The sequence below is a fragment of the Sorex araneus genome, chromosome 3, assembly GCF_027595985.1.
Source record: "Sorex araneus isolate mSorAra2 chromosome 3, mSorAra2.pri, whole genome shotgun sequence".
Lineage (NCBI taxonomy): Eukaryota > Metazoa > Chordata > Mammalia > Eulipotyphla > Soricidae > Sorex > Sorex araneus.
Window position 1 is genome coordinate 40,005,713 of NC_073304.1, and position 25,083 is coordinate 40,030,795.

Genomic DNA, 25,083 nt, shown 5'->3' on the forward strand with positions numbered 1-25,083 from the left:
TCTAGTTTATGATTAGCGTTTTAATTCTTTTAAAGTGATACTGTCTGCTAGTCTTTGTACAATTATAGTTTTCCTGGGGACATGTTCACTTCTTTTTAGGAAGCTACATTCAATTTGATCTTGGAAAGTGGCCAGAATCTGAAAACAACCCAAGTGCCCGAGAACAGAGGACTGGTTGAAGAAATGTTTGTACAGATACACAATGGAATACTATGCAGCTGTTAAAAAGATGGTGTCATGAAATTTGCTTATAAGTGACTGGACATGGAGAGTATCATTCTAAGTTAAATTAGAAAGTGAGGGACATAGAATGACTGCACTCATTTGTGGAATATAAAATAACAATATGAGACTAACATGTAAGGACAGTAGAGACATGGCCAGGAGGATTGTTCCGCAGTTTAGAAGCTTGTCTCATATGCTAGGCAGTTAGGTGTAGAAGGGACCACTAAGTCAATGACGGTTGGAGAGATCTCTCAGGATGGGAGATGGGAGAAAGTAGAGTAAGGATTAAACATGAGGGCCTCTCATAATGATAATGCCCAGAAGTAGAGAGTATGAAGAAAGGTGCCTGCCACAGAGGCAGTGGGAGAGTTGGGGGTGGCAGGAAGGATACTGGGAACATTGGTGGTGGAAAATGTGCACTGGTGAAGGAATAGGTGTTTGATCATTGTATGACTGAAACTCAAACATGAAAGCTTTGTAACTATATCATGGTGATTCAATAAAAAATTTTAAAAACTACTAAAAAGAAATATATAGAAATCAAACAATGTAATGTATTTCTTAATGAAGCAGCCAACTTGAGGTAATTATATAGTAAGTAAATTTATTTTATATGTGTAAAATTTCAAAAAGATTATAAAAGAGAAAACGATCCTATGTTGGGGTAAAAAATAGGGTTCTTCTAGGACTCAGTGGGACTTGACCATAAGAGGTAATATAGTAAGAACCAGGTCTAAGTTAGATGTATTACTGCAGGGTAGATTATCCTAATGGATAAGCCAGAGTTTGACTCCATATAATCTGTGTGACATGTAATACTTGGGAATCCTAGCAGTACGTTGTTAAGCAGCAAAGTGGATTCTTTTATTCATTTAAAAATTTTTTTATTAGTGAATCACCATGAGGTACAGTTACAAACTTATGAACTTTCATGTTTGCATTTCAGTCATACAGTGATCATTTGCATCCCTCTACCAGTGCCCATTCTCCTCCACCAATGTTCCCAGTATCCCTCCCACCACCCCCACCACAACCCCCACCACCCCACCCTACCTCTGCGGCAGGGCGTTCCCTTTTGTTCTCTCTCCTGTTGGGTGTTGTAGTTTGCAACAGAGGTACTGATCGGCCATCATGTTTGGTCTATAATCTACTTTCGGCATGCATCTTTCAACCCAAGTGGGCCCTCCCAACATCCTCTACTAGGTGTTCCCTTCTCTATCTCAGCTGCCTTTTCCCCCAGCATGTGAGGTCAGTTTCCAAGCTGTGGGGTAGACCTTCTGGTTCTGTGGATTCTTGATGAAAGATAGAAGATCTCAAGTTTTCTTAAGTTACTGGGGCTCTTAGCCTTTGACCTGGTCTTTAAAGTTACGTCCATAGTTGCTGAGGGGTTTGAGGAACTAATTATTGATTTTGGAGTTGAACTTATTAACTGTGGTGCAAAATAAAAGTAAATAGCTTTGCATATTCAGGAACCTGAAAGAGAATGCATTTAAAAGTGGTTCCCATGTAAATACTCGGTGTTTCCTCAAATAAGTCCTTCATTAAGTACTATTCTATCTTGGCAGTCAGTTCTAGGTCTTTTCTGTTCTTTTCAGATTTTGGGTCTCACTGGTGGTGCCCAAGGGCTAGTCTTAGTTTGGAGTTCAGGGATCACTTCTGGTGATGCTCACGGATCATGCAGCGCCAGAGATTACCCTGGGCCTCCTGTATGCAAAACGTGCTCCTGTACAAAATAGTGCTGTGCTCAGGGGACCATATGTGCTGTTGAGGATTAAATCATGGCCAGCTGCATTTAAGACAATTGCCTTTTCCACTGTACTATTTCTCTAGATCTAGTAATTGTTTTTAATGAGGAGAAATTATGTTGAAACAGAATACGTTTACCTTCCCTCATCTTCATTTCTCTGGTACATAGGTGTAGCTGGAGAACTCATATTTGGATGCGATAAAACAGGTGGAGAAAAATGGATCCTTCTGAATTGTCGAAAAGGTATTTCTGCATCGATGCTCTGAGGACTATCTATCAGAATCCCTGAATTTTTGCTCTTTTTGTCTGAAATTAGGAATTATGAAGAATAAGAATTACATTTAAAAACTGATGAAAGTCAGTTGTCGTTCAGCTGAATGTATGATGCTAATAAGAAATTAATATTATCATATTTTATGATGCTAATAAGAAATTAAAGGATTGGACTATATTTTTGCACTTAATTCTGCTTAACTTTCTCTAAGCAAACCAAATTTATTCTTTCTAGGCAATTTTTAATTAAAAATTTATTATAGGGGCCGGAGCGATAGCACAGCGGGTAGGGCGTTTGCCTTGCACGCGACCGACCCGGGTTCGATCACCGGCATCCCATATGGTCCCCCAAGCACCGCCAGGAGTGATTCCTGAGTGCAAGGCCAGGAGTAACCCCTGAGCATCGCTGGGGGTGACCCAAAAAGCAAAAAAAAAAAAAAAAAAAAAATTTATTATAATTAAGGCAACAATGAGGTTGACATTTTGGTCTTGGAGTTCTCACCAAAGTGCCCAAAACCCAACCCCCACTCCCTATGTGCCTGCTAGGTAATTTTTATTATTTTTTTATTTGCTTGGTGCCATACCAGTAATGCTCAAAGCTGCTTCCAGCTTTGATCTCAGAGGTCACCCCACCTCTATGGTTCTTGGGGGACATTGCTATTGCCAAGGATCAAGTGTAGACTTTGCATATGCAAAGACCATTGAGCGACCTCTCTGACCCCTAGGAAATTTTTAAGATGTATGTTCTATTACAAATTTCCAGAAGAGGGCCAGAGAAATAGCTAAAAGAAAGTGGGCACACGCTTTATATGCGTGGTGCTGTGAGTTTAATCTGTGGCATCTTGTGACCCTTTGCACCCCAGTACTACCAGGTGTGGCTTGAGTGGCCCAGTACCACAGGCCCAGATAGCAATGCATTACTGGTCTGGGCACTGACTGTGAAGTATTTGGACCTTTTGCTGAGTGTGACCTGGAATGACTCCTAGGTTCCCTGAGCACTGCTTGGGATAAACAACCCCCTAAACACCAAAAAGCAAAAGGGATCATATTTTTCAATACAAATTTAAAAAAATTGGGACAGAAAATAGACAATTAGTTATATAATGAATCATAATGGAAATAAGTATATTATGGGAATGAACTGAAAATGAAAACTATCATTCTTTAACTTTTTTTTATTGAATAACTGTGACGCACAGTTACAAAGTTTTTCATGATTGGGTTTCAGTAATGCTTTCACCAGTGTACATTTACACACCTATGTTCCCAGTTTTCCTACCCCCAACCTGTCCCTATGATATATACTTTTCTTCTCTTTTCTCTCCCTCTTTTTCTCTCTTCTCTCTTCTCTCTCTCTCTCTCTCTCTCTCTCTCTCTCTCTCTCTCTTCCTCCCCTTTTGGGCATTATGGTTTGCAAGTACTAAATACAAGAAGTACTAAAAAGGTTATCACGTCTGTAACTTTACTTCCTTTCAGCACTGTGGACAACCATCATTGTCATAGCAGTCCCTTCTCTGTCCTAACTGCTCTCTGCTCTCCCACCTGACCTGCCCCCCACCCCCCCAACATACACTTGTGGCAAGTTTACAACCATGCACCAGCCCTTCTGGCCCTACTAATAATGTCCTTGGCTAATATTTTCATACTTAAAAAAATATCTTGCAAATGAGTGCAATCAATGTCTGTCCTTCTCCCTCCCTCTGACTCATTTCATTCAGCATGACTCTCTCCATATCTACACCCATTCATAAATAAGTTTCATGACTTCATTTTTCCTGGAAGCTACATAGTAGTCCATTGAATGGATGTACCACGGTTCTTTATCCAGTCATCTGTTCTCAGGCATTAAGGTTGTTTCCAGATTCTGGCTATTGTAAATAGAGCTGCAATAAACATAGAAGTGCAGATGGCTTTTCTGCAATTCGATTTTTGGCCTCTAGGAAATATTCCTAGGAATGGTATTTCTGGGTGATACGGAAGTTTAATCTCTAATATTTTGAGGAATGCCTATATTGTTTCCCTCAAAAGTTGATCAGTTGGCATTCTCACCAACAATGAATGAGAGTCCCTTTATCCCCGCATCCATGAAACACTAGTTGTTCTTGTTCTTTATAATGTGTGCTTGTCTCTGTGGCATGAGATGCTATCTCATTGTTTTAATTTGCATCTCTCTGATGATTATTGATGTAGAGCATTTTTTATGTGCATTTTGGGCATTTGTATTTTTTTTTTGCTTTTTGGGTCACACCCAGCAATGCTCAGGGGTTACTCCTGGCTTTGCACTCAGAAATCACTCCTGGCGGTGCTCAGGGGACCATATGGGATGCTGGGAATTGAACCCAGGTGGGCCGTGTGCAAGGCAAATGCCCTACCTGCTATACTATCACTCCAGCCCCTCATTTGTATCGTTTCTTTGAGGAAGTTCCTGTGCATTTTTTCTCCCCAATTATTTATAGGAAAAATTGTTATTCTTGAAAATGACATTATATTATTTAGTTATTTGTAATAACAATCTTCTAATTTCACTGATGGTTATATCAAAAGCATAACATTCTCACTGTGATTAAATCTAAAGTTGAAGCATAAAAAATGAATTAAAACTAACATTTTAGAATAAATTGTTTTCTTTAAACTGAGTTAATTTCAAAAAGCACATAAAACAATATGTACTTAGTTGATTCCCAGGTTATTTTATAATTGTAATGTCAGTTTCATGTTTAACAGTAGTCTGAGGTGAAGTAGGAAATTAAAAGGAATGGAAGAGGAGAGACCCCAGAGAAAGGCAGGAGCGGCCTTTCCCCCCAAGTTCACCGAAATGACTGCCAATGAACATGTGGGATAGGAGGAAAGACTTATTTTTTAAAGTCTGAGTTTAAATGTAAATGATAGAACCATTTCTGTGATCTGTTCTTTTAATGTACTTTCTTTGAAGGTCTACTTCTTGAAACTCTTACTTAATTTTAGCTTCATGAATATTTCACTGTGATTTCAAGGAAGGACTATGATGTCTTTGTAAGATATCCTGTGTATAGCAGATATTTGTTAGCAATATTTTGAAACCTTTGATTTCTACTTTTTTAAAAAGCAGCAACTGTTTTTTGTAGTCATTTATTATGAAGTACACAAAATGAAATAATAGATTTGAGTAAGAAGTTAGTAGAAAATGTACAAATATTAGAAAATTCAACATATTAGTAGTTGAGCAGAACCAAAAACAGTATTTAAAACTAGGATAGCCACAAGAAACCTGAACATACAGTTTTAGGAAATGCAAATTAATAATCTTTTTATTTTTAACACTTATTTTGACAGTACCTTCAGCTTCTGTAGTTAAAGCGATGTCTGATCCCATGTAATGGCCAAATCCACTAGGCAGAATTACACTTGTTATTTTTAGGGAAGGACCTTTCACTTGGCCAAATGATCCACTATCCACAGGAGAGTTGTTAACAGGAGTAAACTACATAATAAAATAAAACTGTTAAGAATACCTCATTTTCCTCAACTTGGTAAGTTCAATCTTTTGTCATATGCCCCTTACACTATCATCCCAGCATGCACTGGACTTATCACTAGAATCTAGTGTGGTTGACACTTCATTAAAGACGTATAAAAATTAAGAACTTTCGAAAGGTTTTTAATAAGGTAGGTGTAGATTTAAGAAAAGGAGAATTAGGCCTTATCCCTTGTGAGATGTTTCTTTTTCTTTGTTACTAGTAGGAATTCTCGGACAGTAAAAGTTTGTATCCTCAACCTCCTTGTAAGCCTTACATTATTGCACCACGTGCCCGGTAAATTAGTTTCTCCAGTACAAGTTAAATAAAATAAGTACTAAACACAAGCATAACAATAATCCTTAGTGAATGTGTTAACTCTCTAAATTATTTTAAGTTAATTGAAGATTGAGAAACTTTGAAACAGTTTTAGGAATTGGAATATGGAGAAATATTTTAAGTTGGAGACTAGCCTTCTCTTGAAGTTTATGCCTGCTCAACCTTCGTTATGACTAATTTCTAAGTATATGATTCAATTTAATTATATAGTCTTGATATTTGTATAAAATCTCCAGTTTCCCTCATACTTCAGTAAGTCTAATCAAGAATGCAGCTTCCTAAAAGATACTGGACTTTTCACTAAAGCTAGTCTGTCACAGGTTTCCCAAGTGATTCCTTTATGGGAATGTCTAATCTAGAATGGTACCGAATTTTCTTTTGAAAGCATTGTTAGCACTGTCATCCCGTTGTTCATCGATTTGCTCCAGCGGGCACCAGTAACTTCTCCATTGTAAGACTTGTTATTACTGTTCTTGGCATATCGAATACGCCACGGGTAGCTTGCCAAGCTTTGCCGTGTGGGCAGGATACTCTCGATAGCTTGCCGGGCTCTCTGAGAGGGATGGAGGAATCCAACCCGGGTTGGCCGAGTGCAAGGCAAACGCCCTACCCGCTGTGCTATCACTCCGCCTTCTTTTGAAATAAAATCTAAAAATTGCTCCAGTTTAAAGGAACTGTTCCAGGTCCAGTTCCATTTTTAGACTTAAATTATTCCTTCTTAAGTTGCTATTAAGAAGGTAATGACAGCAGTAACTAAAACAAAAAAACCAGAGTAGGTCAAATTGAGAAATCTGGAAAGTTTTCTGTTTTTGGCCTCCTGAACAGCTGAAAGAAATAATGACTCAATTGTGTTCTAGCCATAAAAATAATTATTGAATCTTAAAATAGTTCTCTCTAAAATAAGGTCTTGAAATAAAATCAAAATAATTTTAAAACAAAACATTTACATACAGAGTAAGTGGACAAACAGTTCAGATTTTATAGCTAGCACTGATTTTCATGGTAAGAATAGGGATCAAAAGACAATTAAAACAACAACATAGTATACTGATGAGAAAAATATGAGTTCATTATATAGGAAATGGAAAAGAATAGCCAATAAGCAAGCTCTTTAGTGAAATACCACTGACTAAAATGTGAATTCATGTGCTTGCTCTATAAATTAGGCCCATTAAAATATATATGGAAATTGGGATATTTAAAGTTGGTCTGAGTGATTTCCCTTTTTTTAGGGGGAACAGCTGCCATGTTGAGGAGCTGATCTTGTTGTGAGGCACAGGGATTGGTCCTGGTGGTGATCAAGAGACCATGCTATGCCCGGCCTTGATTCTGTACCTCCCAGTGAAAAACACGTACCCCAGACCTTTGAGCTATTTCTCTAGCCCCTGAGTGATTCTTTATATGCATTTAGTAAATTACATACACTTTCTCCAACTTAGCTACCATTAGGTTAAACTAGAATTTAGAAACTTTAGTGTAGCAATTTTTATAGCTCTTTCACTGAACCCTATGTGCCATGGTAGCATAACAATGCTGCTCTCGAAAGATGTCTGGCAAAAGCGGGCAACCTTGTCTTGTGCCTGATCTTAGAGGGAAGGCTTTTAGTTTTTCCCCATTGAGAATGCTATTTGCCATGGACTTGTGGTAGATGGCTTTGACTATATTGAGGAAAGTTTCTTCAATGCCCATTTTGCTGAGAGTTTTCATCATAAACGGGTGCTGGATCTTGTCATATGCTTTCTCAGCATCTATCGATATGATCATGTGATTTTTATTATTTCTTTTATTGATATGATGAATTATGTTGATGGACTTGCGAATGTTAAACCATTCCTGCATCCCTGGAATGAATCCTACTTGGTCATGGTATATGATCCTTTTGATGAGTCGTTGGACTCTATTTGCTAATATTTTGTTGAGGATCTTTGCGTCTGTGTTCATCAGGGATATTGGTCTGTAATTCTTTCTTTGTGGTATCTTTGTTGGCTTTTGGTATCAGGGTGATATTTGCTTCATAGAAACTGTTTGGAAGTGTTTTTGATACTTCAATTTCTTGGAAAAGCTTAAAGAGGATTGGGAGTAAGTCCTCTTTAAAGGTTTGGAAGAATTCACTAGTGAATCCATCTGGGCCAGGACCTTTGTGCTTGGAGAGACTTTTTATTACTGTTTCAATTTCTTTGATGGTGATAGGTCTGTTAAGGTATTCCAGGTTTTCTTGGTTCAGCTTTGGGAGGCTATAGGAATCTAGGAATTTATCCATTTCCTCGAGGTTTTCGTGTTTCATGGCATAAAGATTCTCAAAGTAATCTTTGAGGATTCTTTGAATTTCTGTAGTTTCTATTGTAATGTCCCCCTTTTCATTTCTGATTCGGTTTATTAGGTTTTTCTCTCTCCCTTTTTTTTTGAGTCTTGTTAGAGGTTTATTGATCTTATTTATTTTCTCAAAGAACCAGCTCTTGGTTTCATTGATCTTTTGGATTGTTTTTTTGGGTTTCCATCTTGATTTCTGCTCTGAGTTTTATTATTTCCTTCCTCCTGTCTTCACAGTTTTACTTATACTAGAATCTGTGTCCACATTTTTCTTTTCTATAGGATATGTGATTTGGGCCCATTCTGATTACCTCATTTTAAACTGAGTATCTTTATAGAGGTCGTTTGATTCCTCTATCCCTCTCAGAGAGCCTGGCAAGCTAACGAGAGTATCTCGCCCGCACGGCAAATCCTGGCAAGCTATCCGTGGCATATTCGATATGCGAAGAACAGTAAAAACAAGTCTTACAATGGAGATGTTACTGGTGCCTGCTCGAGCAAATCAATAAAAAACTGAACAATGGGACAACAGTGCTAACGATGCTTTCAAAAGAAAATCTGGTACTATTCTAGATTAGACATTCCCATAAAGGAATTACTTGGGAAACCTGTGACAGACTAGCTTTAGTGAAAAGTCCAATATCTTTTAGAAAGCTGCATTCTTTTTTTTTTTAGTGCTCACCATGCTTCTTTGTGATTTATTTTATTTTTTTGATAGTTTATTTTTAATTAGTGAGTCAACGTGAGGGTACAGTTACAGACTTATACATTTTTGTGCTCATGTTTCCCCCATACAAAGTTCGAGAACCCATCCCTTCACCAGTGCCCATTCTCCATCACCAGTAAACCAACATCCCTCCCACCCTCCCCAGTCCCGTCTCCCCCCACCCCACACTGCCACTATGGCAGGGTATTCCCTTTTGTTCTCTCTCTCTGATTAGGTGTTGTGGTTTGCAATAAAGGTGTTGAGTGGCCACTGTGTTTAGTCTCTAGTCTATATTCGGGCCCGCATCACCCTTCCTCCACATGACCTCCGACCACATTTTACTTGGTGTTCCCTTCTCTGAGTTGCCCAGAATGAGAGACCAGCCTCCAAGCCATGGAGACAGCCTCCTGGTACTTATTTCTACTATTCTTGGGTGTTAAGTCTTATAGTCTATTATTCTATATTCCACAGATGAGTGCAATCTTTCTATGTCTGTCTCTCTCTTTCTGACTCATTTCACTTAGCATGATACTTTCCATGCTGATCCACTTATATGCAAACGTCATGACCTCATTTTTTCTAACAGCTGCATAGTATTCCATTGTATAGATGTACCAGAGTTTCTTCAACCAATCATCTGTTCTAGGGCACTCGGGTTTTTTCCAGATTCTGGCTATTGTAAACAGTGCTGCGATGAACATATAAGTGCAGATGTCACTTCGACTATCCTTTTTGGCTTTTCTGGGATATATTCCCAGCAGTGGTATTGCTGGGTCAAATGGGAGCTCAACCTCTAGTTTTTTGAGAATCGTCCATATTGTTTTCCAAAAGGGAAAGCTGCATTCTTGATTAGACTTACTGAAGTATGAGGGAAACTGGGGATTTTATACAAATATTAAGACTATATAATTAAATTGAATCATATATACTTAGAAATTAGTCATAACGAAGGTTGAGAAGGCACAAACTTCTGGGGAAGGCTAGTCTCCAACTTAAAATATTTCTCCATATTCCGATTCCTGACTGTATATGTATTTTCTATTCACCAAATGGGCTAGAGCAATAGCACAATGGTTGGGCTTTCACCTTTCACGTGGCCAACCCTTGTTCGATTCCTCTGCCCCTCTCGGAGAGCCCAGCAAGTTACTGAGAGTATGGAGCCCGCATGGCAGAGCCTGGCAAGATACCTGTGTGTATTGGATATGCCAAAAACAGTAACAATACGTCTTTCAATGAGAGACGTTACTGGTGCTCGCTCAAACAAATCGATGAGCAATGGGATGACAGTATGACAGTATTCACCAAATTAAGCTGTCTCTGACAGCAATTACTAAATAGATACTAAAAAACCTATATCCCAGGTTTAAGTACATAAAATATATACTTACTAAGTTCTTATATTTCAGATGGAAAAATAAATAATAAAATTATTACCAAATTTTTCTTTGCTTGGATTTCAGAGAAGTGACATTCAGCCTTTGTTCTATCATCTGAACTAACAGGAATTCCATCTAACATCTGCAAATTGGGTAGTCGAAATATGATCGTGTGGCGATGGACTATTTTTCTACAAATCTGGAAAAAGTTCAATACAGAAAGTTAATTCTTAAAATAGCTGTTATTTCAATGATCAACCTTTACATGGAAGAAATTTAGCATAGGCAGCAAAAAATGACATAGCAGCTAATTTATAGTACTTACAGTATTAATAGTATTATAGTATATATAAGATCTCTTCTTTAATAATTTCTCAATTCTCTGTTATAGTCAATGAAGATAAGAGTCTTTTTTAAAGCCAAGGCTACTATTTAGAGGTTCATTTATTTTTTAGAGGGGTGTTTGAGATTATATCTTGGCGTGCTCTGGGGCTACTTTTAGCTCTGTGCTCAGGTGCCACTTCCTACAGTGCTTAGGGGACAATGTTATGTTAGATATCACAGAGAGTTTGGCTGCATGCAATGCAAGCCCCTTAACCCTGTACTATCTCTCTAAAACCTCATTTTAAACATGTTTTATGTACACTTAACTGTAGACAACTTTAGCTCATAAATAGACTGATTAAAGTTCACATATATGTAACTAATTTATAAACAATTTAGAAACATAGCTTCTCCATAATCACTATCCAGTTTAATATAAAATTACTGAATTGTATGATTCATCATAGTATTAATATACTATATAAATACTCATATGTATGATAAGGTGTGTAGAAGGAAACTGACACGGTGGACCTACTTACAAGAATGATGCTTGACTAGTGTTTGGTACTTGGATTTCTGTACTTTTTGACTATTTCTTAAGAGATAAGGTAGTAATTAGGTTACTTATACAAACAATGTGATTTAATGAACCTGCTTCTCCCCCTCCCCCAAATATGCAAATATGATAGGCATAAGGTGCCTATATGATCAGTCCTCACCCCACAAATTTTTGAATGCTAAGTCTAATGGAGTTCCCTTTAGAAACATTTTTGTTGCTATATTAAGAATACCTATGCTGTGACCCCTCTGTGAATAAAAAGAACATAAGAAAGTTCACATAAGGATTCGTCATGACACTGCCTGTATTTTTTTCCATCCTTAACTGACTGGGCATCCTCACTCTGTCACTAGAATAAATCTTACCCATGTGTGCAACTATCTGCAAATTCTACGAGTGAGTTCTTCCAGCAAATCTGTGAATGTGGGGTGATTTTAGGGACTGACAATGTAGGGAAAAATGCAATACTCATTTTAATAGCAAAAAATAAAGAATGGGGGTAGGAGAGAGAGGCATTTGCCTAGCATGTGGCTATGAGCATGACCCTGGTTCAAATCTTGGCACCACATATAGTTCCCCAAGTGCTTTCAGGAATGCTCCCTGAGCACCTTGGGTGTGGACCCCCAAACAAATAAATAGAATAAGAGCAACAGAGAGAATCATCAAAAGAGAATGAAAATAATTCATCTTTTAAAAAGTACTGATACACTTATCCAATAGAAAATTACTGTCTAAAACATACAATTGATTTTTTTTATATAAAGGACCACATCTCAAGTCACAAAGCCAATTTCATAAATCAAAGAATAAATTAATGGATCACTTCCCCTGACTCAAGTATAACAATAGAAATAAATGACAAAAGATAACTAAAAACACCTTACGGACTTCACACACAAACCTAACGAACACATACGCACTTTATTTATTTATTTTTTATTTTTATTATTATTATTTTTTTTGCTTTTTGGGTCACACCTGGTGATGCACAAGGGTCACTCCTGGCTCTGCACTCAGGAATTACCCCTGGCGGTGCTCAGGGGACCATATGGGATGCTGGGAATCGAACCCGGGTCGGCCGCGTGCAAGGCAAACGCCCTACCCGCTGTGCTATCACTCCAGCCCCCACATACGCACTTTAATTATTTATTAGTTAATGAAGAAATCTCTTGAAAAGTAGATTTTCCAAATAAGTTACAGAAAAAAAGACTATGAATAAAAAGTTTTAGGTTGCTGCTAAAAATTGCTTTATAATACAAAATTTCTTCAAATCCCAGAAAACTAAAGGAAATAATTAAACTTAGAAATTGATGAAATTAACAATTAACATATGCAATAAAACCAAAATATGAAAATGCAGTGAACAAACTAGTAAAACGTAGTGAAAGATGAAGCAAAATCAATAAATTTAGGTATGTAGGTGGAGAAAAGAGATAATAGTGAATATTTATGTCTACATTATGAATTTGAATAAGGATTGAAGCTAAAAAGGATTAATCCTTGATGGTTCTAGAAAGGTTTACTTCTCAAGAAACACAGTTTTTTATGTAAACTAACCCATAGTCTAGAAATAGAGGGAGAGTTCCCCATTTTATGAGGTAAAAAAAATCTTGAAGAATTTGTAAAGACTAGTACTAGAAGACAAAATATAAGACATTTTTATTTATTTTCATAAACAAAAATCCTTCACATGAAATATTAGCAAATTAGGGGCCGGAGCGATAGCACAGCGGGTAGGGCGTTTGCCTTGCACGCGGCCGACCTGGGTTCGATCCCCGGCATCCCATATGGTCCCCCAAGCACCGCCAGGAGTAATTCCTGAGTGCAGAGCCAGGAGTAACCCCTGAGCATCGCTGGGTGTGACCCAAAAAGCAAAAAAATATATATATTAGCAAATTAAATTCAGGAAATTATGCAGCATGACAAAGTAGTTTAAAATTGGCTTAACACTAGAGTCAGTAAGTGAAAACTGCGATAAACAGATAAGAGTATTTTATCTGATTTATTGATATAAATATTACTGATCAGCCAAAATCCAATGTCCACTCATTATGAAAAAGATTGTAAATGTTATTGGGTAACTATGCATCTGAAAACAAAATTAATGCATCTGGAAAACAAAATGAATTAATCTAGAATAAAAATTGATGGTTGGAAGCTTGCCACAAGTGTATATGTGGCAAAGGCCAGTTACGATAGAGAAGGGACCAGTATGAGAATAATTATTGTAAATGATCATTCTGGACAAGAATTGAGTGTTGAAAATAGGTAAATGAATATACATGATAACCCATGATAACTTTCAGTATTTGTATTGCAAACCATAAACCATAATGCCCCACATGTAGGGGGAGGAGAGAGAGAGAGAGAGAGAGAGAGAGAGAGAGAGAGAGAGAGAGAGAGAGAGAGAGAGAGAGAGAGAGAGAGAGAGAGAAAGAGAGAGAGAGAGAGAAGAGAAGTACTTGCTAAGAGATGGGGGGTGGGGTGGGGGAGAGGAACTCGTGGAAGAAATTGTACACTGGTGGAAGGACAGGTGTTGAAATGTTATATGACTCTAGACTAGAGACTGAACACAATGGCTACTCAACACCTTTATTGCAAACCACAACACCTAATCAGAAAGAGAGAACAAAAGGGAATACCCTGCCATAGTGGCAGTGTGGGGTGGGGGGAGACGGGACTGGGGAGGGGGGAGAGGGATGTTGGGTTTACTTTTGGTAGAGAATGGGCACTGGTGAAGGGATGGGTTATCAAACTTTGTAAGGGAGAAACATGAGCACAAAAATGTATAAATCTGTAACTGTACCCTCACGTTGACTCACTAATTAAAAATAAAATATTAAATTAAAAAAAATGTTATATGACTGAAAAGCAATCATGAAGAACTTTGTAACTATGTATTTCACTGTGGTTCAATTAAATAAAAAATTTAAAAAATGGAAACAAACAAATCCTTTATCATACTATATTAAAACAAATTACAGTTAAACTAAACTAAATGAGTTATGTAAGTAATATACTCACTGGATTGCCACAAACTGTAAGCTCTTTGAGAGAAGGGATAGCATCGAGTTTTTCCAGTTCTGCTATATCCTATTCAAAAGTGAGTAAGTTAGACTTAAAGTATTCAAATAAAGGTTAATTGAAAACAATAAAGTGTAACTAAGATTTCATTTAACTCTTGGCTTAATAGTCTGAAATGAACTTGAATTAAATAACTCAATTTTATAGCAGGGAAGGTGCTTGCTTTGCATATGGCCCGTCCAGGTTTGCCAGTCCTGGCACTGCATATGCTGCCCTGGGCACTGCCAGGAATGATCACTAAGGACAGAGTCAGGAGTAAGACTTGAGCATAATCAAGTGCCACCCCAAACATAAGATATGTTAAAGGCATAACATTTATCTTTCAGTCGTACTTCTGTTAATCTTTCTGCAAAAGTAAGTCTATAGGGAAGAATTTTCCAAATATTTTAGTGATCATAATGGCCAGGTGAAACACGTGATATTTTATATCAGGGACATATAATTTATGGAAGATTTTAAAGTAAGTCCATAAGTTACTGCAGATACTAAAGTATTGTTTTGCTAACTTTGCTTTGTACTTCTAGCTTCTAGGTTATTAGTAACCCAAGGGTTATGATCTGTTTGCCCAATTGTGGAAATTAATGCTGGTGTCAATCTATCTACTCATGTTGGTATGAACTAGAGAGATCTCTTCTTCAAAAAGATTTGAATTAAGTTAAGAATTTTGAGGAATATAATGTTTTGGTATAAATAAACGATCTCTAGTTTAACCTTCTTATTGCTTTGAATTTATTTTTCCTAACTAAATCTATGGTCATATTAAGGTAAAATAATATTAATGGTTAGAATAAGTTTTATATTAAAATGGTCCATCTAAATTAAATAAAAAGTACAGTTTTAAGGGTAGAAATAATAAAGGGATTTTATATTAATGCCTCTCATGGTTTATCACACAGGTTATTCTTCAGGTAAATTAAAATTTGAAAATAAACTTGTATAGGCCTTATTCTTTTTACGTTATAGGGAAGAAGGTGCTTCCATCTATTCCCTTCTTTTAGTGGGGCTAGAGATAAAAGACAGAACAGAACATTCCTTGGGGAAAGTGGGTTACCTGGTATAATCTTATAAATGTGCTGGTAACAAAGTGTTATACCAAATTGATATTTTCTAAGAAAAATGTCCTTATTTATGAGATGCTCTTAGCGGATCTCCCTTGATTATGTGGCTTATTGTAAATATACTATCTATATACCAGGCATTGCTTAAAAAACCCATATAAGTTTAGAAATAAAATAGACACATTTCATTAATGAGACATTTTTGGATAATAAGATTAACCCCTACAAAATTTTACTTGGACAGCTCATATTTTTATCCTAAGATAGACAAAATGTGTGAGACATGGAAGAAACTAAGAAATCACTAGAATGCCTCAGTCCCTGCATATTATTGAAATTATTGGCAAGTAGTACTATTGGCAACAAATTATTGGCAACTAATAAAGCTTGATAACTAGATAAGATCTGATTTCATAATAATTTGAGTTGGAATATTTCCCATTAATGAAAATTGTTCTAATCTAGATTTCTTCTGGATTTCTGAAATCCAGAATAAATTTGGGGAAATTATTTCTAGTTTGAGCAGGATTTTCTTAGATAAATGTTGTCTGAACCTAAATAAATTAGTTATATGCCTATTTTTCTTGCTATGTGTATTTTCTAGTTGTCATGTAGAAAAGGGCTTGCTCATTATTTCTTTTCAACCCCATATAAACTTTTATGTTACACTTGAAAAGTTTTCCTGAAGTCTAGTAAGTAGAGGTACTATGTAAAACACATATGTGAAATATGGATAGAAATGTGGACAAGATTGAGCCCTTGGGAAACACTCCACAGGTCTGTTTGTCTTTAAAGTTGTTTTAGAAATATAAGAAGTAGTAGTAAAACTTGTAAAAGAATGGACTGGAAGACCATCACAAAAAAAAACTACTGAGACCCATGTTAAGGCTGTATGAGGTTATACATATACACACACAAAGATACATATATATATGTTTATATAAAATTCATTCTACACATTACTCTGGAGACAGTCTGGTAGACAGACTTCTTTGGGGCAAAGACCTAAGAGAAACTGGTTGAATTCAGATCAGGTAAAACTAAAGTAGGGTCCCTGTAAAAAAGATCCTTGAATCAAAGAAGATGGTATATTGTAACTTGTTCAAAGTCGATTTTTAGAAGTGGATTGAAATATCAGATATACCAAGTACTAATGCTAGGTATGGGATTGAGATACAGAATAGCTTGGACCAAGAGCAACTGAGAATAGATGATATCAGAGAGGATTGCTAGGGAGAGCCTGAGAACAAAACTAAACTGTGAGCTTTAGATCTAAGTTTAAGGTGCAGATACATGTAGGTTGGGTTAACTTTATAAGTCTAGAAGTACAATAGGCATTTTTGTAGTATATAATAATTGTGAAGTATAATTTGTTAAATTTTAGTAATGGTTTGAAACTTTCATATTTAGAGGAACAAAGACTTGTAAATTTCATAATAAAAATCAAAATAATATTACCTGTATTTTATTATATCCTAGGAAAAGCTTCTCTAGTTTTACCAAAGGTTGCAATTTGTTTAGCTCCCGTAGTCTATTTTCTTCTAGATGAAGTGCCAACAGAGAGCTAGGCTTGGCAAAGGCACTGTCATTAAATGATTTGATGCGGTTATGGTCCACTACCAATTTCTGAAGTTGTACTAAGCTGTCAAGTCCTTCAACTTGACTGATTTCATTCCCTGAAAAAAAAGGATGTCATGATGCCAAGTAGTTCAAACTTCCTGAACAAAACTTTAACTTTTAATATTTTAATTAAAATTAAGTGCCCCCCAAATTACAAAAGATAAATGGAAATTAAGTTAATAGAATGTAAACTTCTTCTCTTTTAAAGGAATCAAATATATTCAATGGATCATCATCAAATGATAGGCAAAAATTTCTCCTTTAAGTTTAATATATGTAGCACCTAATGTACCAAATTGACCTAATCTGTTTGATTGGTTATTAAGTACTAAAATAGTTGTTGATAAAAATAAACATAAAAGTATTTTCAAAGTTATACTTCCTGGGGTTGGGGATAGCTTAACAGGTTGAACATACTCTTTGCCTGCAGGACTCCAGGGTTCAATCCCTGGCACCGCATGATCCCTCAAGCACTCCCGACACTACCACTGCCACCGGCACAGAGCCAGGTGTAGCCCCTGAGTGCCACCAGCAAACCAAAATAAAAATGATATGCATCCTATTTTAATGAGTATCATTGTATCACTGTCATCCCGTTACTCATCAGTTTGCTCGAGCAGCCACCAGTAACGTCTCCAAGTTAGACTTGGTGTTACTGTTTTTGGCATATCAAATACGCCACGGGTAGCTTGCCAGGCTCTGCATGCAGGTGGGATACTCTCAGTAGCTTGCCAGGCTCTCTGAGAGGGATGGAGGAATCGAACCTGGGTGCAAACACCCTACCCAATGTACTATCGCTGCAGCCCTCTAATGAGTATATCTAATAATTTTTAAAATAGCTTATTGTTAATTATAATAATATACTTTAATTATTCTATATTCATTTCTGAACATGTTTTATCATACTATTAAATAAAAATTCATTAAATTGCTTAAATACTTAATCTTTTCCTTATACCCTTTGAGTTTTCTCTACTATAGCAAATGATAGTCTCAAAGCACTAACTGTAACTAATATGAGGGCTCTTGAGTTGAAAAAAAAATGCCTTTATGTATGTGTTGTCTAGTAGAGTCCAAAACTATGACATATAAGATACAAAATTTTTATTATCAAAAAATTGAATCAGAAACATTTTCTTAATTATTCTGATTTGATTAGAGTTCACGGAGGTAACATCAGACCACCCCTAGCTTTTCCTTTATATTTTAAGCTTAATGTTCCTTCTGCTATATCATATGTATTTCACTTCCTACTTGTTTTTTTTAATAATTTTATTTTATTGAATCACCATGTGGAAAATTACAATGCTTTAAGGCTTAAGTCTCAGTTATACAATGCTGAAACAACCATCCCTTCACCAGTGCCCATATCCCACCACCAAAAAAAAAAAAGTACACCTCCCATCCCGCCCCCCCCCACACCTTCCCCCCCACCTTGTAACTGATAAATTTCACTTTACTTTCTATTTACTTTTGTTACATTCAATATTTCAACACAAACCTCACTATTATTGTTAGGAATACCCCACTAGAGTCAGACCTGTTGTGAAGAGATATGAGGTTTTGGATTTCTGTACTTTAGCAACTAAGTCCAGGGAGATTTCTTCCAGATATTGGATCATTGCAAGCTTGTAAACCCCATCTGTGGTCGTCATAATATGGCGGTCACCACGCCCTTCACCCCCGGCAAGGAAGAGGCGAGAGAGACAAATACCTTTGCTCTCCTGGTCGGGCATGGGGCCGAGGCTTAGTTCTCAGTCTGGAGACATTCTGTGAGGAGCTGCCCATGCTGAAAAATTTAGCTGGTGTCTGTAGTCACGCTCGTGTAGCTGAGGAGAGGCTGCACACAGGTGCGGCCCCCAGGATCACATCTTGGCAGCCTCCTACTTGTTTTTTAGACGCTGAATTGTATGCCTTCAAATTCATATGCTTAAATCCTAACCGCTATAACCTTAGAATATGATTCTATTTGGGGTTTGGATTTCTAAGTAAGTGGCTAAGGTTAAATGAGGTCCTTGGAGTAGGATCTAACAATACTGGCATTCTTATTTTGGGGGAGGAAGCCACACCCAGTCATGCTCTGCACTTGTTTCTGGCTCTGCACTCAAGGATCACTTCTCACTGGCTCAGGGAACCAGATGTGGTGCCTTGGACTAAACCCATGTTGACCTGAGGCAAGACAAATGTCCTGCCCACTCGATCTCTCCATCCCCCAATACTGCTATTCTTGTTTAAAAAGGCAATTCATACAAACAAACACAAAGGAAAGACCATGTGAAGATACAGAGGCCATCTATAAGCCAAGGACAGGTCTCAGAGGTAGCCAAGCCTGATTTTGGACTTCAATGCGCTAAATCTGAGAGAAAACGAATCCCTTTCCTTACTTTTTGCCCTCTCCCTCCCTTCTTCTTTACCTCCCTGCCTCCCTTCCTTCCTATTTAATTTACAGCTTATTCTGAACTCACCCTTCCCAAACCTTCACTCTAGCCCATGTTCTTATTATGTCACTCATGAACCCTCACTCTAGTCCATGTTCTTATTATATCACTCATGCTGGTTTTTCTTTGTTTTTTTTTTTTTTTTTTTTTAAAAAACATGCTTTGGGGCAGAGCTGTGTCTCTGTGCCAAACCATTTGCCTTGGCATAACCAGTCACTAGAATATAATTAGGCAAAATATTTTAGTTATTCTTTTGTAAGACACATATAAAATGACTTGGTATCTTGGGTTACTGTGAGTGTTGAATGAGATTATCAATGTAGGTCAATACCATGTCCAATGACTCCATAAATGGCAGCTGTTTTTGTCAAGAACAAACCACCTCACTTCCTGTGTAAGATTGCTTCACTGCTAGCTGCTGTGGCAACTGTACACATGCCCTTTTCATATTATTAGATTTTAACAGACATCCCAAGTGGTTTGCTGCTTCAGCATGCGAATATATTGTTTAAAAGATGTTATTGCTGTGCTCAATTTCTTTCTCTTTTACAGGCAGTGTCCATGTTATTGATCCTACTCATAAGTGTACTTTGAGGCAAAGGGTGCCAAGAAGTTTAAAATATGTTCTAAAAATACCTCTTTTAAAACATAAAATTACCATGCTCAGATCAATGATACAGATATCTACACATCTCACCAATGACTCTCCCAACATTTTCCCTACATCACCCAAATATTATTGTTTTAAGCCTTATTTTTTTCTCATGCCACTTTTCTAAACATTTACAATTCTGACTTAATGTAAACTGTAAAATAGCATTATCCATAGTGGGTCATGTTCACTTTCTATCTAAATTCTGTCTTTTAGAGTACACAAAAAGATGTTAATGTTCATTTTTTCTTTCACTAAACTTCTCTTGCACTTAAGTTAGTAATACATAAACAGAATTTAATTCATTTTTCTATAGGTAGATTTTTCATAGGTAGATTTTAAGCTAATTTAGAGCAAGAATATCAATTTTAGATAATCTAACAATATAGTATTTCTGTATAATTTATAATACTTAGCACAATTTCAGGTCAATAAGTACTTGTGAATTAATTGCTGGCTGCTTTTAATAGATTTTCAATTAACTATGATATAAAATAAATTAGATTTACAATACCCCAGAATAATGCATTTTCCAGGAACTCTAATAGTATTATTAATGTTGTACATTGCAATATTCTAAAGCCCTAGAATATAATTATATTATTTATATGAAAAACCATCTGTGGTTATTACTTTTCTTAATCTGTTTTAAGTAAAAGTTGATATTTTGTCTAAAGAGAGGGATAAATTATTTATTTTGGTTTTGGGGCCACACCTGGCGATGCTCAAGTCTTAGTCCTGGCTCTGCTTTCAGGAATTACTTCTAGTGGTGCTTGGGAGACACACAGGACCCCAGAGATCAAACCTGGGTCAGCCACGTGCAAGTCAAGAGCCCTACCTGCTTTACTATCTCTTCAGTCCCTCAAATTAATTTTTAATAATAAAAGTTGATATTTTGTCTATCTGAAGAGTGATAATCAAATTTATTTTTAATAATAGAGACTTACACATTAACTATTGCTACTCACCCTGTAGAAATAGAGATTTTAAATTTCTTAGTCTGTTAAGTTGGAGCTGAATTAAATTACAAATTCCATTGTAACCCAAATGAAGAACTTCTAAACTGTGCATTATTGTAGGCAAATTTTCACTGTTCACTGTATCTCTGAAATAAACAGATAAATTTCAGGGCAAAAATATAATTTCAAATAAACTTTTCATAAGCAGTCTTCATGTACTTACTATAATTGAAGTTAACAAAAATATGGATTTATGAATAAATCAGATTTATAACTATTATATATTGTTTCTTTATATCTTACATGAGACTTTTTATATGGTAAAGAATAAAGAAATACAAAGAATAAATTAAAATAAACTATAATCTGGAAAAAAGAAACTAATATCCTTATTAGAAAAGAATAAATAAAAAATTATTTGCAAATAATATGATCTTGTAGTTAGAATATCCCAAGAAATACACAAAATAATATGTGTACTAGGGCTAGGGGATAGCTGAATAAAATTATAAAATTAAGAGGAATAGTCCTCAATATAAAGAATACATTTATTTTCTCTTTTGTAGTCTAAAATCCTCCAAAGGAATCCATGAGCTGTAATAAACTTTTTCCAAATGTCTGTTGATACTGTGATTTCTTCCTATTAAATCACAGTTACTTTTGATGGCATCTAGAATGGTGAATCCATCCCAGAGGATTTTCAATGGATTTTCCCCATAACCATTAGCAGAATCACCCTCTATGGCATTTATAGTCTCACAAAAAGTATTTCTCTTCAGTAATGGCATATGAAAGTAGAAATCACTTCTTGGTCCTTGGACTACTGAACTGATGTTGTGTGAGCAGTCACGAAAGCAGCATTAATTACCTTGAATAATTCTATTAGACATCTTGGGTAATAAGGAATGAACATTATCAATAGAAGTGATATTTAGAATCTTTATAAGTAATAGTTCTATTGGTGCAGGGGCCATGCTAATCTTCTCTGTATCGTTCCAATTTTAGTATATGTGTACAGTGTGAGTTCTATTGGCAGGCTTAACATATTAATACCATGTTGCATACATACTTACAGGCTTTCTTTCCCATTTTCTATAGAGCACACAAAGTAGTTAGCATAATTTTAAGGGCCATACAAGATGTTTCAATGATAAATGGGCATTAGCTTCCACTAAAAGTTGTATTGCCCTTTATTGAGAGAGTGCGTCCTTTGAAGCGCTGAAGCTAAGCACGGATTTCTTTATAGAAAGTCGTAAGGGGTATCTTCCAACTTTTGGATTGTTTTGCCTACACTGAAAGTTTTGTTTAGGAGAGATAGTTCAAAGCATTGAGTTCATACTTAGCATGTGGGCAGGGAAGAAAAACTATTGTTTAATGTAGCAAACTTCATCAATTGCTTAGCCAGATCTTCTAGATAACTCGCTAGATATATTACATCAGCACTTGGTGCTTCACTTTGATGTCTACATTAGAAGATACCTTCTTTCCTTAAACATGAAGCAACTGCTAGCTTCAGACTTTTCTTTGCACCTTCCTAACATGCTTCAGTCTCCACACACTTAAGGGCCTTGCTCTGGATTACACTTTGTTTTAGAAAAATGCTCTTTCTCTCTATCAGCAATACGATTGTTTCACTTTCTTGCCATTTCTTTCCAGAATCTTTCCATTGCATACACAACTTGATTGTTCAGAAAAAAAGGCCTAGTGTTCGATACTTCTAAGTTTTTTCCCTAATTTTTGATTTAAACAGAGATATTTCACTCTTTTATTTCACTTGAACAATTAAGAGCTCATTGAGGGGTTATTAATTGGCCTACCTTTGGGAATGTTGTGTTTCAGGGAACAGAGAGACCATAGAAGAGATGGATTGGGAATAGTGGTTGGTGGAGCAGTCAGAACATACGCACATTTACAAATTAAGTTCTTCATACTATGTTGACACATTTTGTGGTATTCCAAAATAATTCCAATAGAAAAATCAAAGATCACTAATCAAAAATCCATATAATGGATATAGTAACAAAAAAATAGAAATATTGTGAGAATTATCAAAATGTCAAACAGACACACAAAGTGAGAGCATGCAGCTATAATGGCCCTGACAGACCTGCACGATGGAAGATTGCCACAATTTTTCAATTTGTAAAAAGTACAATATCTGCAAAGAACAATAAAGTGGTACATAATAAAATGAAGTATGCCTGTATAACAACAAAAACAAAAGAAAGGGTTAAAAAAATTAAGTCAGGGTCAGGGAGACCACGAAAGGGCTAAAGCGCTTGCCTTGCAAATGGCTGATCCTGGTTTATTCCTGGCATTGCGTATGGTCCCCTGGGCACTGCCAGGGATCACTCCTGAGCAGAGAGCCAGGATTAGCCTGAACAGTGCCTGATATGGCCCAACCTCATCTCCCTCTCATTCACTTCTCTAACCCTGAAAAAGAGGAACCATATAAAGTCTTTGCTACCATATAAACTGCTGTTTTATAGGGTAATTAACATGTTCTGGAATTAGATGATGGTAATGGTTACACAGATTTGTTAATATACTAAAATACTTGGAAGAATCAACTGAGGGCTAGGTATTATGGAATATGAACTATCTCAGTTAAAAAATAAAAGAAATCTGGGGATAGGAGATAGTGCCAAGTGGTTGTACATATGCTTTGCAAGTTGCAGGCCTGGGTTCAGTCAATCCTTCTAAATACATGGTCCCCTGAGTATAATTGGGAAAAAGCTCCCCCACAGCCTCTGAGTACCACTGGGTGTGGCCCAGACACTCTCTCTCTGCAAAGAAATCCGAGATGATTAAGTATACTTGGCTATTTTTCCTCCTCTTTTTCTATTTGTATAATATGGGTACAAAGTAGAGGGGAAAAAAGTAGTGACAAAGAAATATGGTGGAGAGTATGCTTCTGAAATTTTCTGAATGAAACCCATCACTAACAGTTTTATAAACTATGGTACCTAAAATAAAACTTAAAAATTCCAAGGAATATTTTCAGTATAGTTTTATTTGTAAACTTTACTTTTGGCACACATTCTTAATAAATTTAGGTGAAATCATGTTATTACTATTGTGACTGCTTTTAAAATTCCCACCTCACATTATTTATAATTATATGAAAGGGAATAATACCTAGTCACTTTTGAAGCTGTCTGTTGTCCATAACCACTTGAAGATACTTTCTGGTAGAGTAGTTGTCTGTTGGTTAAATGAGTCTGGGGCTTTAGTCTAGGCATGATTGATTCAATGTGATTATAATTGAGGCATAAGACCTGTAGAAAGAATATGTTTTCAGACATTAAAATTTCAACACAGCTACATTTATCTTGGATTTAAGGTCATCAATAATCTACAAGCTAGTAGAAATAGAAAGTCATGGATAAAAACTGAACCACACAACATAATATATCAAAAATATATAGGAAAATAATTTTTTGCAGTGCTGGGGATCTAACCTACTTCTCATGTATGCAATGTATGTATTTTAGCACTGAGCCACGTTCCTGATCACCAAATAATGAATTTGAATTTTTTATCTTCTAAATTGTGTATATTTGATTTTGAATGTGTTTTTAATTATATCATGAGCTGTAATTTATTACATAATTACAACACTTCAAAGAAAATAATGAAGACCCTACAAAAATTTTTAAATCAACCACTCTTCTATAATTTGTTTTGGGGAACCAACTTCTCAGTTGGAGATATTACCATTTCCCTATTTAAAGGGCGTTGGTAGCATTCTCAATAATTTTTTTTTATAGTCCAGAAGTCTCTTTATTTTTAAACAAACACTTCTCATGCCATGAATTCATAGGGGATGGGCTCCAGCAGCTCAGGTTCCTTTCCGTTGGTTCTTACAAAGTGGGCTTCTCTGGGTGGAGCAGGCTGGCGCTTCAGTTGAACCCAA

General features: G+C 36.3%; 1 protein-coding gene and 1 pseudogene across 2 annotated transcripts in view; both read right to left on the reverse strand.

The window, feature by feature from the left end:
• Positions 1–25,083, reverse strand: part of LRRC9 (leucine rich repeat containing 9) — a 116,844-nt gene that overhangs the window by 15,635 nt on the left and 76,126 nt on the right. Inside the window, exons 26-32 of one of the 2 annotated variants that reach the window (XM_055130087.1) lie at positions 24,306–24,445; positions 21,177–21,313; positions 16,957–17,174; positions 14,381–14,449; positions 10,529–10,669; positions 5,561–5,705; positions 2,110–2,278 (exon numbers count right to left, since the gene is read on the reverse strand). In XM_055130087.1, the coding sequence (XP_054986062.1) occupies positions 2,110–2,278; positions 5,561–5,705; positions 10,529–10,669; positions 14,381–14,449; positions 16,957–17,174; positions 21,177–21,313; positions 24,306–24,445 (1,019 nt within the window). The remainder of the gene's footprint in view (positions 1–2,109; positions 2,279–5,560; positions 5,706–10,528; positions 10,670–14,380; positions 14,450–16,956; positions 17,175–21,176; positions 21,314–24,305; positions 24,446–25,083) is intronic. The other variant, XM_055130088.1, reaches the window with a different exon arrangement.
• LOC129403873 (U6 spliceosomal RNA) lies at positions 22,091–22,183 on the reverse strand (annotated as a pseudogene).